This window comes from Centruroides vittatus, unplaced genomic scaffold, assembly GCF_030686945.1.
Source record: "Centruroides vittatus isolate TY-2023 unplaced genomic scaffold, ASM3068694v2 contig_2703, whole genome shotgun sequence".
Classification (NCBI taxonomy): Eukaryota; Metazoa; Arthropoda; class Arachnida; order Scorpiones; family Buthidae; genus Centruroides; species Centruroides vittatus.
The window spans coordinates 31,262-48,510 of NW_027121722.1; the positions used below are offsets into that span (position 1 = coordinate 31,262).

At 32.1% G+C, this 17,249-nt stretch overlaps 1 protein-coding gene across 1 annotated transcript in view; it reads right to left on the minus strand.

The window, feature by feature from the left end:
* Positions 1–17,249, minus strand: part of LOC136971761 (A-kinase anchor protein 9-like) — a 56,779-nt gene that overhangs the window by 18,592 nt on the left and 20,938 nt on the right. Inside the window, exons 11-19 of the mRNA XM_067266256.1 lie at positions 16,838–17,070; positions 15,949–16,068; positions 14,581–14,766; positions 10,597–10,803; positions 7,549–7,860; positions 7,165–7,368; positions 6,286–6,426; positions 4,886–5,056; positions 4,211–4,357 (exon numbers count right to left, since the gene is read on the minus strand). Of these exons, the coding sequence (XP_067122357.1) occupies positions 4,211–4,357; positions 4,886–5,056; positions 6,286–6,426; positions 7,165–7,368; positions 7,549–7,860; positions 10,597–10,803; positions 14,581–14,766; positions 15,949–16,068; positions 16,838–17,070 (1,721 nt within the window). The remainder of the gene's footprint in view (positions 1–4,210; positions 4,358–4,885; positions 5,057–6,285; positions 6,427–7,164; positions 7,369–7,548; positions 7,861–10,596; positions 10,804–14,580; positions 14,767–15,948; positions 16,069–16,837; positions 17,071–17,249) is intronic.

A 17,249-nucleotide genomic window follows, 5' to 3' on the forward strand; every position in this document is an offset into this window, starting at 1 on the left:
GTCGGAAAACTTTGAAGGTTAAATCGGATCAAGAACATGTGTCAATGCGGTAGACTCGACAGATAGGAAAACATTTGTTTTAGAACAAGTGATAAATGACGAAGGGAATGTCTACTGGGTGAGAGGGGGCTTTGTCACAGTGCTCGTATACAAGAGTCGAAGTGTAAACAGTCAAGGAAAAAACAGAAGGTCTAATGACTGAAAGGACACCTGATCATGTGAGCCCTAAACCATTTGGGGGTAAACAGACACAAAACATCTGGCAAATCAGTCAAGACAAATGTCCAAGAAAGACTATAATGGTGTAAATTACAAGTGCAGATGGCAAGACCCTGTCAGCACCTCCTGTGCATTACCCCACCTGAATTGGTTTCGGTCTTGCTTGGAGACAGAAAAATGGCCAATTGGGGTGAGGGAAAAGGAACACAACACCAATCAAAAAAGGGAAATTTGAGGGAAAAATCATATAAAATCCCCAAATCAAGGCCAGAAGAGAGGGAATAAGACAGAGTTCTCCGCCCATCAAGAAGTGTTCGTGGCCTTCAATCGGTCGCCCGCTTCGTACGCCAACATCCCACCACCGACTCTACAGACTCTCCTCTACCAAGGCCCCAGGGGGCACACACTTTCTGGCAGCAAACCCATACTCATCCACCGACATCCGGAGCTCCCAACCGAAACAATCTAGATTGCATTTTGTGTTATTATTATGTAAGTTAATTTTGATGTTAAAATAAACAGTTCTTGTAAGACATTTGTCATCTTTCCTCTGCTGTACCCACATACGATCAGTCCCTAGGTTTTTCCTGACGCGCAATTAACTTATTGCCCCTAAAAGCTGGTATCAGTGGCAGTTTGCTTGTGACTTTTCTGCTAAATAAAAGGTTGCCAGATCAACACTAAGTTTCATAATTAGCAGCAGGACAAAAGAAGAAAGGGGAATCAGGAATTATGAAAACTGTCCATCCGTTTGTGGGAGGAATAAAAGAAAATACCATCTGAGATGTAACAGAAGTTAGAGGAAAGTATGCCAGAGTATCCACTGTCATTAATTTGCAATCACATGCACTTATTTTTAACATGTGTACATGCATAAAGTGACAGTTCCTTGCTAATTTTTCACACATAATTATACTGCATGTAATTGCCATACCACAAATTTGAAAATTTTGAAAAATCCTGTAATTCATGTTCTTCACACATAAGGAATTTTAATGCGATTCATAGTTTTGTTTACAAGATATTGTTTCCATTTACAGAACAAAGTCCTTTCAAATTTGTAACAGCATGGGTTATTGCAATGTTTGAAGGTGATGTAATACAATAGCACAGGCTGTCGCATTGTTTATTTTCAGCAGGAAATAAATGATCGGAGAGCCGAGTTGTTTCTAAGAAGGACGAGAAAATGATTTTTCTGTGTATTTTTGGACATGAAATGAATTTAAATTGTTGAAGGTCATAGTGTTTGTTAGCTATCTTATCATAAAAGTGTTCAAAGTCTTAGTGGCTTGCAGACTGCCATGTCATTATGTCGTGCACAGCTGACAAACATTCATGATGATGTCAGGTCACGAAAAACAACATATGAGCAGAAAATCATCTTACGAATGTGGTCATGTGACAATAAAGAAAAATTGTATGTGACCACAAGTGTAAGGTGGCAATTTTCAGCAGTAGTATTTTGAGAATGTGTGATAAATGCAGATTAAGGCCAAAGCAGCATCAATAGTTACTAAAACCGATAATAAAATACTAGTTTTGATACTTTCTTAGATGTCAAATTACTTTTGGTAGGATAATTTGTATGTATTTTGAACAATTTATTAATTTATTAGCTAAATTCGTTAAATATTTATTGAATGAGTTTGAATGAGTACAGCACAACATACTCATTAACATCTCCAAATACATTTCTATAATAAATCTCACTAAAATGCCAACAAACAGAAACACCTATGTCAAAATGGCAATGTAACACACTAGAAATAATACATTAACTCCCTCTTCACACAAATTAGCAGGACACACCATACACCAGGATATTTATTCATCACAAGCCATTCTACTCAGACTATGCTTGCTGCAAGACTAAGTGATGATGACATACGCACAAGTATGTCCCATATTCGCTCAGGATGAATGCAACAAACAGGGGCCAAATTTATGTTAGAACAGATTTCGTAGCCCCACTGTAACTTTAAATAGGAAATGCTCGAAGGTATGACTTATATCTAAAATTAGAAATGAGTTCGATAGTTTAGAATGTTTAAACTGTGGTCCTTTTAATTGAAACTTCAGACTAGTAGAAGAGATACGAAAATAAGATTAAATTTTTATTCGTAAATGCATTTAAACAATTGTTCCTCTAAAGCTGATTTAAGCTAACATCAAAAAGAAATGAATTACAATTTTTACTTTAATTAAAAGTAATTTTTAAAAAATATAAATGTTTTCTCAATAAAACCCCATTAAAAACTAATTAAATAATTATTATACTTCGAAATTCTCATCAGTTTTCTATTCCTAAATACGATTGTCGTGAAAGCACAAAATATACTAACGAATGTTGTGTTCTTTGTGTACGTGGTGCTGTATTTATAAACTTGTATGCAATGATCAGTGTACATTTTTATACAATTAGCAAATTCATAAAACTATACTGATCTTTTCTTATTTTCATTTTGGAAGTAATGGGAAATCTCTAGTATCTTTAGAGATAAAAACATTATAAGCAGAAATATCTGATATAATTCACTGTTTTCTTATCATTATATTGTATGTTTGTCTATGTACTGTACATTTATTCTGTATGAAACAAAAATTGTATATTGACATACTTTAATATAAATAAGTGCATAAGGTCGAATGAATTTTGTATACAACGTAAAAAGAAATTTTCATAATGGTAAATTCTGCATATAGAGAAATGTATAGAATGTCACTAATTAACTTACATCATAAGTATGAAATAGTAGTAATTTTCCGGCTATAACAATAAACTTTATAAATTACACTTCTAACAATTCAATAACGCAGTACAGTTTCAAAACTCCCCTGACAAATTTTGAGAAGTGATAGTTCTCAGTGAGAGAAATGCATTTTAAAATTCAATAAGTGTCCTCTGACGCTTCTGTAAACATATCCATATCTTTCTTTAAAGAATACCACATGCCAGTAGGTAGGTTTTGAGACAATGATTTTATGTCCAATTTGTGTACTGGTTACTTTATTCCTGACATTTTAAAGGCAATGTTCAAAATACCTGCACCAGGCTTGATTACAATCATTACACTCATTGTATTCAGACAACCATAATTGTTGAACTCTGTTAAGACTTAGTGAGAAACATCATTTATTCAGATAATCGGCACCTCTCGAATATCAACTGAGATGATGTATACAGCACTGTCGATATGTCCCCAAAGAATAAAATCGAGGCATTAAATTGAGCAATTGTGTCAGTGGTACAATAGTTCCTCCTCCTCTTATCCATCACTCCCTTAAGATATATTTCAGGTCTTCCAACACAGTAATTCTGAAATGTGGCGAGGTACCATCATGCTGGAACTATCTCATCTCTGCACCTATGCACACGTACGAGGAACATTGTCCACGAGTTTCAAAGTCTACTAATGGCACATAATGCACTCAAAATAATAAACATATCTCAACGAGTGTCAGCAAACAAGAGTTGCTTGTCTACCAACCATTTCTCTCAATGAGACCTGCCATCTCTTAAACACCTGTATACAAACAAAACGTTATAAAACAAAAGTTAAAAGCTACTGATAGTATTTCCATCTCTGTACAAAAGAAAATTCTTTACATAATGTATCAGAAAGAACAAACTTTGTTCAAGAATTGAACTAACAAAGTTGAAACTTCTTCAAACAGTCTAACAAAGGCTGTTTGAAGAAGCTTCTATTGTATAGGAATGAAAATATTCATAACATTTAAAACTATTTTGCTAATGTCCAGCAAATATCTTTTTTATATTCGCAAAAGTGCAGTTTATAAAGTTTATTGTTCATTATTTTACAGGTGTTTTGTAAAAACAAATATGACATTAACATAGCAGTAATTTTATGTTATTAATATCAGTAGAAAACTGTATGTAAATGAAATAAGTGATAAAATATTTAGCGTTAAAAGAATAATTAACCTTAACCTACAATTAGATAATTAAGTTCAAATATAATACAGTACTTACATGATGCCTGTTTAAACTTTCCAATTCTTTCAATAATGTATTTATCTGTTGCTGTAAATTATTCTTTTCTGACGTAATTTCAGACAATGCAAGCTGCAAATCAATACATTTCTGACAGTCACTCAATTCTGGCTGCTTATTTTCTTTCTGATGGGTAAAAACAAAGCATTTTTGATATTATAGTCATTCAAAATATATAAGTAATCCTCAGTTAATACAGTAAATGCATTCTGATAGTATATATTTAAGTTTCCTTTGACTCTTGTTATTTGTTAAATTCACAGAATAAATCGAAAGTCTATAATCATGCAATTACAGATAGAAGCATAATGATAAAGATGTGAAGTTGTCATCATCTATGTACTGATACCATCATCATCTTGTATTTACAGTTTGCGATGATGTTAATAAAGGATTAAAATCAACCATAATCCCAAAAAATTAAGGAGATTTTAAATATAAACTATGCCAATTGGCAAAAATGAACTAGAAAACTACACTAAGAGACGGAATTGAATACTCTGTATGTGGACCTACCAACAATCTTTGATAGAACCACATCACACCAAACAAGTGGCATCTAGTTTAAAAATTCCTCATAATTAATGAATGGCACTGAAACAAAATGCATTAACTAAGAATTAGTCGAACACGAAAAATTTCTTAAATACTCACCATTGTCTGTTTCTCTCTTTCATTATCGTGATACGTTTCTATGACGCCTTGTAAATTGTGAACTTGCTGATTAAGAAACTCTATTTCTTCATTCTTGTCGTCGAGGAGTAATTTAGCATAATCGGGAAGCGTGTGACTGTCGTTACTGGAACGCAATTTCTCCATTTCTTGCTGTAAAGTTAGATATTAAACTCAGATTTGGCATTAAATGTTATTATTCCATCTTCAATAATATAACATAGAAACTATAGAATTTATGCCAAATATAATTTATTAACTTTTATGATATATGTTCCGTATTCATGGAGTAACTCCATGAATTCTACAAAACCGTCACAAAATATGAAAATCACGAATACGGAAGAGTATGGGATTTAAATAATGTGACTAGAAAATAAATCCACAATTCTCGTATGCAAGACTCTTTGTGCCTGGCAGTTTTTTAGTGTGCACAGAATCCTTGACACACTCGCAAAGAAAAAAGTTCAATAAGGTGATGTTGGGTGATTGGGCAAAGAAATGACAATCTAGCAATCTAGACAGCAGTGGCAGTGGAGGTCGACTGTCGCCATGCAGCAGCAGTGGCTGTTTCGAGCATAAACAGATAAAATTCAGAGTATTGACCAACATTTTCTGACACATTTTACTTACATATCTAAACAAGTGGATTTTATAGAACGGTTTAAAACTAGGAACATTCACAAATCATACTGATAAAAACAATATTTACTATCCATGTATATGTATATGCTAAAATAATGTAAAAAATTAAGGAATAGTCGTCGTTAGCATGATCTAATAACTAATCAACGGCACAAAGTGCAAATGTAAAAAAAAATTGTTGCATAAATCTTTTCTTCCAGAAATCCTAAATCAAAATTATCACGAAATGGTGGCTTAACTGCCTACCTCCAGACAAATTGCTAAATATTTAATAATTAACAGCGTAATCAAAGCCCGATAATTTGACAGATCGTCCGGTTTTAATCAAAGGTCGAGTTAATCGAGCTACTTACACAGGCTGCATTGAAATATTTTTAATTACGTTTATGATTACGTAATTTAATCCAAAACTTCAATATATTAGCGCAGACACAATATTTATTAATGCTGTACGCATATATTACGAGTAAGTACTGCTTAATGAAACTGATATATTCCAAGAACTATGTTATCAATTAAACATCATAAAATATATGATATTGTCTAATACTCATATAGGCTATATATATATAAGTCAACGATAAATTTTTGTGTATCTAAACATATGTAAACATAGAAAATCACACGTGTAGTCTGTTAATAAGAGAAACACTGTCAAGTGGTGCCCACCAGCATCAACTTAAAAAGATAATGTAGTAAATCTATATGCGTAAATTATTTATATTAATTTCACTTACTTTCAGATCGTTATTTTCTTCTTTTAAGGAAGATATTTCTTGAATGAGCGTTTCATTTTCGCTGCTATTAAAATTGCTTTCAGAATCCTTCTCTTCCAACTGCTGTTTCAAACCGTCAATTTCCTTTAACAGATCTTGTATCTATAATTAAGAAAACTAAAATGTACTTAATCAGTTCTCGACTTATTCTTCAAATATCATGACGTATACAATTTTAATGATGAGAAATGCTATTTTAATACAATAAAATACTGAGCAAATATGCTCTCCACTCTAGAAGTGTCTTGCCCTTGTACATCATACTTTTTCCTATTAGCAATAGAGTCATGCCAGTCATCTATCTAACGCCTTTCGGGGTTAAATGTTTGAATTGAAATAAGGCGACTTCCAGTTTGCATCAGAAGTTTGTATACAGTTAATCTAGGTCTCCTGTCTCTATGCCTTCCACATCCGGTCTCAGCTTTCATCTATCTAACACCGTTCTCGAGATTAAGGAACAGATGAATGACAGTGGAAATTTATAGCTCTACAGTTTTTTTAAATTGCAGCCCAAATGTGCAACAGCCAGACAGTTAAGGTGTTACGGCTACGGCCTACCGCCCTGGAGATCCAGGATCAAATTTAGGCAGTCAAAAAACACCAGAAATATTTCACAAGTGGTCCATTCCAGATAGGTTATGTTGGGCCCATTCCTCACTTCCATTACAGGCCGGGCCAAGGCCACAATGAATATGGACGAAAGACCTTCTTAGTGCACACAGGACAGAAAGGTAACTCAAAAGTTGTTTCTATTCAAATAACAGGTTTTTCACGTCTTTGGTTGAGATGAGTTATTATGAGGATGGTAACATTAATACATAGTAATTGTTTCAAACTTACTTTGTTATTTAAAAATTCCTGTTGCTGTTGTTCCTTCAGGAGATCCTCCTGAAGCTGAAATATTTCTATTTTAGTATGATTGCTAACATTCATCTGTCCATTCAGATGATGTCTATGCTCCTCAATTTGAGCTTTGAGTGCCGAAATTTGAAGTAACTGGTTATTCACTTGCTCCTGAAGGGCGATCTTCTCGTGAAGAATTTCCTAAAATATGTAGTTTATGCTATTAGTTTGAAGAAAAATATTACAATTTAGACAAAGCATACAATTAAACTGACATATATTTGTCATTCCTCTAACTTGAAACAATATCTACAAAAAACACAATTCCGATAGAATTAAATTTTAATTTCAAATGTTCAAAAATGGCACCGTTTTCCTTACTTCGTGGGTTTCCTTGAAAGTTTTCAACTCTGTTGTTAAGTTCTTATTTATTTTTACTAATTCTTCTTCTGCTTTGACTAAGTTATCTAATTTGTCTTCAAAGCGTTTCATTTCATCCCAGTTTGAAGTGCTTGGAGAATACACCCTGATGTCGTCTACAAGTCGTAGCGATGCTTCGGACAGTGGTCGAAGCTCTCCGTCCTGCTCGCTTAAAGAAGTATCGCTGGGAATGGGACTGCTGGATGGATAGGATAATTTATGGAGTTGTAGCAAGGACACGGTGCTATCAATTTTTACTTCTAATGAATGTATCTGTATAAATCAGATGTAAATAATATTAATAAACAAAAAACAATTATACTCATGATATTATACACAGGGTGCATAGTAAAGTCTTTTTACATACACGTAACTGACAAATATGGATAACTACAGTTACAAATGTGACCTATAGTTGTAGCAAAGTGACAATGCACTACAAGATAAAACTGTTCACAGCAACCCCAGTGGTAAAATTTAGAAGTTAGTGCTTCAATCTCGAAAACAATGGATGATGCAGAAAAAAGTCAATTACAAGGTTGTAGAGAAATGCATAAATGGATAGCACAAATAAAAAGCTAATGTGCACATTGAGCAGTAAATGTGTATTTCTCACGAGTTCATTCGTGTGTTCTCATTTATTCGTGAGTTTATTTATTTCTCGTGTGTTTACCTACAGTATAACCTGTGTATTTCTGTTTCCTATGTGCAGCATTCACTAATGTGTGTCATATCTTTTGTGTTACTCACACATATCAATGTATAAGGTCTTTACTATTCACCCTGTATATTATTTAACTTAGTTAAATTATGTCTAAGATTCAGAGACTTTATGTCTAATTTCGTGTGCTTTCTTTTCAAGGAGATGGAAAGTATCGGGACAATGAAGATTGGTACTGTATAACATTACATCTCCGATTGTACGAATAAAATGAAAAGTGATAATCTTATTCTTAAATAAAAACTGACCAATAAATTGTAATGTTTTCAAATTTAACAAGTAATGATTTCAAAATGTAACAAATGCACCCATGATTTAACAACTTAGCGAGTTATTGGCCACTCAAATTTATGAGTTTATCTAAACGCGTCTCCTTACTTAAAACTGAAACTAAAGATAAAATTGCCAGGACAATAATTGTAAAATCAACATATAATAACAGGTCTTTTGATGTCCTTTCGGGATATTTTCCTGAGGTGTAAGAAAGAACATTGAAAGACTCTTTATTGTATAGTCTTAAATTGTTTACTATATTTTTTATTTGTACGAATGCACATTATTATATTATACTTTATAAAAATTTGATATTCTGCTAAATACTCTCGCTACTTAATTAAATGTGAATATTACGATGCTAAAAACTGGACGACAAAGTTATTTGTACAGTTTATAGACAAGAATATTCCTGTCAAGAGAAAACTGCTTAGAGAAAAAGCCAAAACAATTCAAACAGTTATGTGGTACTAGAATCGAAGCAAGCAGCAACTGGCTGGATGAATATAAGATGAGGCATGAAATAATTTCAATAAAACACGTGATAATACGAGGAAAATTGCACAAAGTAGCTGAAAAGTTAACAAGACTTGTACAGAACTACAGCCGAGAACTAAAGGTAACATTTTCGACACAGACGATACGACTATTTCTTTTAAATGTCTGCTGGAAGAACAATGGTGTTCAAAATAATTTGTGTCACAGAGATAATAAAGCAAACAACTTGTAATTTTTAAGGAAGCAGATGTGACAAATAATAAAAAAACTGCTGTTGTTATTAATTGGGAAACCCTAGACTTGATTTTTCCACAATTTGAAGACATTATCTATACATTATTCAGCAAACAGGAAAGCGTGGATGACACTAAAACTTTTTTTAACTGCCTGAAAAAATTGGACGCGATACAATTGCTAAAAACAAAAAAAATTATTCTTTATGCAGATAGTTACAGTACAAGTACAATAATTCTCATGCTGAAAGCTATAACAGTTCAATTTTTACCAGTAAATCAACTTCTAGATTTCAAAGTTTTGATCAGGGAATCATTCAAAACTTTACATTATGATACAGAAAGCCTATCATGCAAACAACATTGTGCTGCAGAAGATGGATAACGCGAGTTTTGTGTAAACCTGCTAGATGTAATACGAATGATCGACAAAGCTTGGAATGAAGTTCCGCACGGCATTGCAGATCGCTTTATAAAAGTGGATTTTGATCAACAGTTTTGTCAATGCTTTCGAATAAATTGAAATTTCCAACGGAATCTGTCGACTGTATCAAAGTAATCCTGGCTGATCTCATTATAGTAATGACTATAATGTTTCTCAAACTGTTTTGGATCACTGCCTATTAGCAGTAACACCCTGTTCTTTGTACACGGAAGCCCTCACCAGAGCTTTTTTTTTTTATCCCACCAATATTAAGAGAAGCTAAATAACTGAAATAAATATTTGTCTGTTTCCTCCAAAAATGACTGCTCTCTCGGATAATTCATGCCCCCCGGGGAATCACCTACTTTGAGAAACATTGGTCTAGAAGACTCGTGTGTGGCTCACAATCCGCAGTTAGGTAACCGTGGATCTACGGGAAGAGTTTATTTAGAACATCGTATTAGCATTTCTGATTAATTGATCAAACATCTCAAAAATGCTTACATGCCCTTTACATACGAGCACCTAATCCTGAACTTTAGGAGCTATATTTGACCCATAATCAATAAATCAATTAAATAAGTTTGTCCTAAAGATTGACTTAGGCTGACATATCATATTAAATATAATAATTTAGAAGATTCTGAGACATGTACTCGTATGTGTCATGTATGCAGATATATTACTATTTATGCTACATGAACCTTCCAGAACTATATTACTTAAAGCCCTATAACTATACAAGTTAAACATTGCTTTATATATCTCATTAGTTTTGGAGTGGACCTTAAATGTTCAAAAAGCACAATTCTTATATATTCGTATTGTTTATATATATATTAACACTTAAAGATACTCACATAACTATGAAATTCTTGTAATAGAGATTGGCAATTCTTCATCTGTTCAAGCTGCTGACCTTTTGATTCCAGCTGTTCTTTCAAGGCTTGAACGTGATCCTTTAACTCGTTATTGGCACACATTGCCTGCAGTCTCTCAATCTCATTATTAAGGTCTGCGTTTTCTTTCTCGTGATGTAACAAAGTTTCTTCTAGGTTAGCAATTTTCTAGAATATATTTATTCACTTTACTGTTTTGTATATATCATTTAATAAAGGGAGTTAGATGTATGACCTTCACACAAATCTTACAGATATATTGAGTTAAAACACGTGTATTTAATTTTCAGAATATCATTATATTTAGCAAAATGTTTACTTTATATCCAATTACTCTTCATATTCGACTATACTAAGATATATTCAGCTAGATTCCAGAATTACAAGCTTTTAAATATTGGTTTAGAATGTAAAAGTATATTATAAATGCCATCTAACAAGAATTTAACCAAAGAAAGGATTATTTTTATATAAGTAGATTATAGAATATATAACTGGCAACGCATAACTGATGATCTTTATAGAATATTGCCTTTAAACGTGTGTCGGGTGCAAGTTTATCGAGTATCACCAAGCATTTTCTGTTTCTACAGTAAACAATTCGGATGTTATTTATGTAAAACTAAAACTTACCTGACAGAATGTAAGTTATTTATGACACGATGTAAGTACTGAAACATATAAGAGAACATTTCTGTTTCTAAATTATTCTTAATAATACGTTATGTCCTATGACTCATAACTTGTTATACAATGTAGTAGAAACTATCAATGAAATTACCTGCATTCAAGGTTTCTGTGTATTACTTGGATAAATGGTTTGATATTTATAAATATAATTTTAAATAAATTTAGAATAAGGTATTGTTTATAGTTTTTTATAGTTTATAAATTTACAATTGTAAATGATAAATTAGAATCTTCGTAACATTTTCCATGAAAATTACATTGAAAAACATGATTTCTTACAATATTTTAAAGGAAATTAATATAAAAATTAAGGTTAAAAGATTAGAGTAAATTTTTTTGGAGCCATTCCAGTAGTCAAGTATGTTTGACCTTTGTTAAAGGTCAAATGTACTCTATTGTTTTGTCTATACTTGCATTCAAGGTTTATTTTATTTTTTCTAATTTAGTAAATTTAATTTATAAAAAATCTATCTCCTAATTACTAGACTGGCATTGAAACTGGCTTATTATTAATTATTACATAATTTAGGTACGAAATTTCTTCCAAATTGTAAGCTACATTACAAACATTACTCAAAGATTCAAGGTAAACTACATATTATATAAATACTATTCGGGAAATTTATATTTCAAGTTTATTGTTAACAATATGAACAAAAAGATTGCTTTACGTCACAGTTTTCCTAAGTAAACAAACATCTAGAAAATTGACTAATGTAAAAATCGTGAAAGTCAGGATACACAAACAGACTAACACAGAAATATAATTTTTAAACATGTTTACAAGTCAAAAGAAATTTAAAAAGTATAAAAATGTTCACAAATTTAACATTTAAAGACTCAAAAATAACATATTCGACAATCAGAATATAGCATTTTGTAAGAAAGTTACTCTTTGTTAGAATGAAATCTTTGCATATTTACAATCTATACGATTTAGAGCCTTGCTGGCTCGTTTTCAAGAAAATAAATTATTCGAAGAGACGTAATTTAAAGCTGGGTGTCCACACGAGTGATTTCACTGTTCAATTTAAACACTTTCGTCTGCTTCTTTTTTGTTGACGTCCTTTCACGCTGCAACTTTTTCATTGCACAAATCGGATGCAGCCGATAGGCAATAAATAAACATTATCGAAAGAGATGGAAAGTATAAAGATGAACAACAATAATAATAATAATAAATTGACATTTTGTTTTCTTTTTTGTTCTTACCACAAAGAATAGGCATGTTGCTGAGACGACTGCACCACTGTCATCTATCTTTGATAGCATAAAAGTAAAGTAGTGGATATCAAGTTATGATTTGTATGGATGTCATACATTTATATACTGACTTGACACGACGATATCACTCGTGTGGACAGTCGACTTAAAAGATACACATTCTACAGTGTAAGTTTGCTCTCATTTGTTTATAAAACATGAAAAAAATTCTTTCTTAATTTACCTTTTAACTAAGATATCCGAAATGTGATGGATTGGCCGTGTTTCTTTATGCAGCGCTGGAGAGGCGCTTTACAGCAAACGCACTAAAACTGGTTTCTAATTGGCCAACACTGCTCGCGACGTCATTTTGCTACACTCTCGCTGCATAAAGATATGCAGCCATTCAGAGAAATCTAGTTTATTTTACTTTTAATTTTTTTTTCTGTCTTTTACAAGAGAGGCGACTTGTTTTTCTTTCTTCTTTCTCAGTATTTTTAGAAATATTGCAAATCAGCGAGAAGTATGATGCCATTTTGTACAGAGTTCTCCGAATTGAATATACAAAATTTTTCTAAAATATTTAACAATTTTTGTTTCTCCAAAATGAACCATTAATATTTGCAAGTATATGGGTTTAAATAAATACAGATTTCATTCTAATTAAATGTCATTTGCTTATGCTGTTTATTTAGAAACATTAAAAACATTGTTTATCATTTTATTAGTAATAAACAGACTCTGTATAATCAACAAAATCATCTACAAGTCCAAGAAGCCCCAAAATTAATTTTTAATTAAACATTTTCTGGGACATTTTATCTCGTTCAGGATAAATCTCCAGTTTTAAAACACTGTTAATTATTATTCTTGCAAACTTAATGATTAAAACATTATTCATTTGTTTTCTATATATAATATTATATAATCTACATAAATAAAACTATATTGGCATAGTTTATTTTGCTTGCTTACTGACAGAAAATGTGTTTGAGTAGAAGCAAACTTCTTACAGAGAAGCAAAAATATTTGTACTTATTATAAGACATTGTACTTTAATCTTTTATACCTATAACTGGTATGTGAACAAGTGAGCATTGCTCAACTATTTTTGAAGAAGTTTATTATCATCTTGTTGGACTAAAAACGACTCTGCTAGTACTTGAGTTGCTTTGCCAGTCCAGTTTTGTTCTGTAAGCTGTGTTAAAATTTTGCCATGCCATAAGGGTGCGACTATGCAGACGCAAACGAACGAATTTTCCGAGCGAGAGAGAATATGTGGCGAGAAGAGGCAAGATGCAATAAATATCAAACCCTGTCAGATATGTGCGAGGACCAGAAATTCGCTCTCGCCAGCGTTATTTCTCACTTCTCGCTTATGCATGGTTTTCCTTTGCGAAAACTAAATTCGCGTCTTCATAGTCGCACCCTAAGAGATATTCACAAGGGAAAGTTTTTCTTACTTTTAGAAGTATGGCATTCCAATAAAGCTATAAGGCTATAAACCACAAATGCACATTCTGACAAAACAACCTTCCTCAAAAAATGATGATGCCAACCAATAGTGTCTTCGGTTCCTCATTGTTGTCAGGTTTCGACAATTGACCAACATTGCTACGAGAAAGTTTTCCTTAAGCCATTGGCTTTTGCCAGATATAATACAAATCACAATATCGCTTCTAATAATTTATTATCATTAGAATTATTTTAAATTATCATTTCCTTTTCTGTTACTCTCAATTATTTTCTATAGAAATTTTTGATGCATTGATCGAAATAACTATAGATAATGTGTAATGCTAAGTTCCTTAAGAAAAATATAAATTATGAAAAAATGCAGTGTGTGCTGAGTGAGTATACATGTACAAATATACCTGGCAGGTATATCTGGACAGGCATGCTTGTCTGGTATACCTGAATGTGTAAATGAAAAACTGACAGTCATTCATTAGTTAGGGTATACCAGTACATGTGTACTTGGCTTCAGACATTGTAGTTGAGCGACCGACGGCACCCGGATTGACGTACCTCTAGTAATATAACCTAACTTACCTGATTTAGTTCTTTTTCCGCATTAGTCTTTATATCCAACTGGCATTCCAATTCGGAAATGATATCTCGTAAATCGTGTATCTTATCCACAGACTGTCTCAAGTCCGCTTCTGCCTGCTCTCTTTTTTTCAAGATTTCTCTTTGATCTTCCATTTTGCTTTTCAGTTGCTGTTCTAATAATTCAACCTACAAATTATAAATTATTTAATTGGATTCATTAAATTGTTAGTTAAAACTAAAATCTAATTAATACATATTTTGTGTCCAGTGTTTGCTCAATAAAAACAAGATCCCCATCATGTAGTGAGACCTTTGGTTAATCAGGATACCCAACTTAACTAAAGAACTGGAATGTTTCATAAATAAATGTACATTAGAATCATGGACTCTTGATTCAAGTGACAATTTTTATTTGAACAAAGTTCTGATTATGTTAAAAAGTGTTTTGTCTGTGATGAAAGTCTAAGGTGACCACTAAACACGACTTTTTATAGATATGTACAACTTGGTAAGACCAATGTTATGACGATCCCGTAGATCAAATTTCGAAATTCTTTTGAAATTTGATCTACAGGCCGAGATGCTTGAAGTCAAAGTTCACCACATAAAGTCTACAGGCAAACTGCCAGTGTAAGCTAGTCGCACACTACATGTTAATTGAATTTCTGATTGCTACAACAATTTTTTATTTTAGATTTATATCAGTGTTAGATCTTTTTTTGCACAGTTCTAGTTTTCTACACACTACGTTCAGTTTCATTTTCCCAGAAAATACCTAGTTTACCGAGATATTGAGATACACAGGCCTGATGCCCTTAAAAGAGGACCAAAGACAGCAATGTTGTAGCTAGGAGACCAACTTTAAAACCCTCTCAAGAAGATTGAAATAGTAAGAAGGATGGAAGAGCAGCAAAAAGGGCAATGCATGAAAGAAACCTCATAGTTTGTGTATATCTACATCTGAATTACATATTTAATAGAAAACATATTTTACTATGTTATCGTATAACAGAACTAACTGCGCAGTTGTTTTTATTAATCACAGTTGGGGAGCATCTGTCAGTGTTGTCATCAATACTAATATTTTCTTTTTTATAGGTAAGAATTCTTATTAATAATTAAACTATTATTATTTATTATTATAACTATTTTATTGGTATTATTATTTTTTAAATAATAATAAATAAAGAAACAAAACTATATTTTTTCTATTAACTGTTGGATCTTTGGATGCTTAAGAGGACTGTTTATTTGTGCCAGTCTTGAGTTCAACCAGCACATAATGGTGCAGCTTATCGTCTGAACAGAAATACTTTTTATTTCTAATAGAAGAAAGCATAACAGTATATTAATTAAATATTTAATTACTTCTCTAGATAGTCTTTCGTCGTTATTTTGTATCCGCTCTTTCTCTTTCACGATCTCTTGCAACTTTTTAACTTCTCGCAAATACTCGTCTCTTTCCTGTTCACGTTCCTGGGCCTGTTCCTGAGTATAAATGATTTTGTATAAGAAATTATAGTCCAAACACAAATAATAATTATAAAATTTGTATTTTTAATCTAAAAATTGTTAATTAATTCATGAAAAATCCTACAATATATAGAAATAATTAAACAATATGAGATGAACTAGTTTAACACTTTATTACAAATGAACAACAAACTATATAAATGTGATGCAAGTATCATTCAGTATCTGAAGCCATTTATTATTATTATTATGTATTCAATACATTTCCTGTCAATTCCAATCTCCTTGATCTTATTCCAAAGTTTGACATGAAGATTATCTTAGGAACAGCAATAATTTAGCATTTAATAAATAATTGAGTTCCTCTAAAGTCTATGGCTTGAGTTTATCAAACCACAAACTTTAGAAGAACTCACTTCTGGATATTTCTGTGGAAATAAGCTACAAGGACTTACATTTAAAAAAAATATAAAACAGTCAATTCCCTTCCATAGTACTTTCCATGATGTTACAATCATCAAAGTTGATAACAAACATATTGAACATATTGTATTATAAATGGCTTCAAATTCTAACCTTATTATTCCTTTGTAGTTAAGCATGAAACTTAAGCCAGCTGCACACATACTTATATACCTGAACAGGTTCACTTGTCCAGTATATCCAAATATTTGGATGATAAACAGCCGACAGTTCTGTCATCCACATATTCGGGTATACTAGTATGTGCTTAGCCAGCTTTAGACTATACTACATTTAATATAACATAAACCAATAAATTTACCTCAATGAATCTTTTATAAGACAGTAATTGTTTCTCCACAGATTCCATTTGAGACTTTAAGTCTTCTATCTCATGGCACTTTTCCTCTAACAGATCTTCTTTCTGAGATATTGTCTCTTCCAGAACTAATTCCAGGTGATGAATGCGCGATAACATCTGTTGCCTTTCTTTGTCGTGATTCTGCTGTAACTTATGTTTGTCAGAATTCAGTTTGTTGTTTTCTTTTAAGAGTGCTATAAGCAAAATTCAATTTTAATAAAATAATTTAGAATTTAGAAAATTCTTTGCATTATTTTATGAAAGCTACAAATTACTAAATATAATTAAATTTATTCTTTGCTCATTTATCTTGCGAGATTGCTGTAAACTATATACAGCAGAGTTTAGTTACTGCCATTTGTAATCAGTCGCA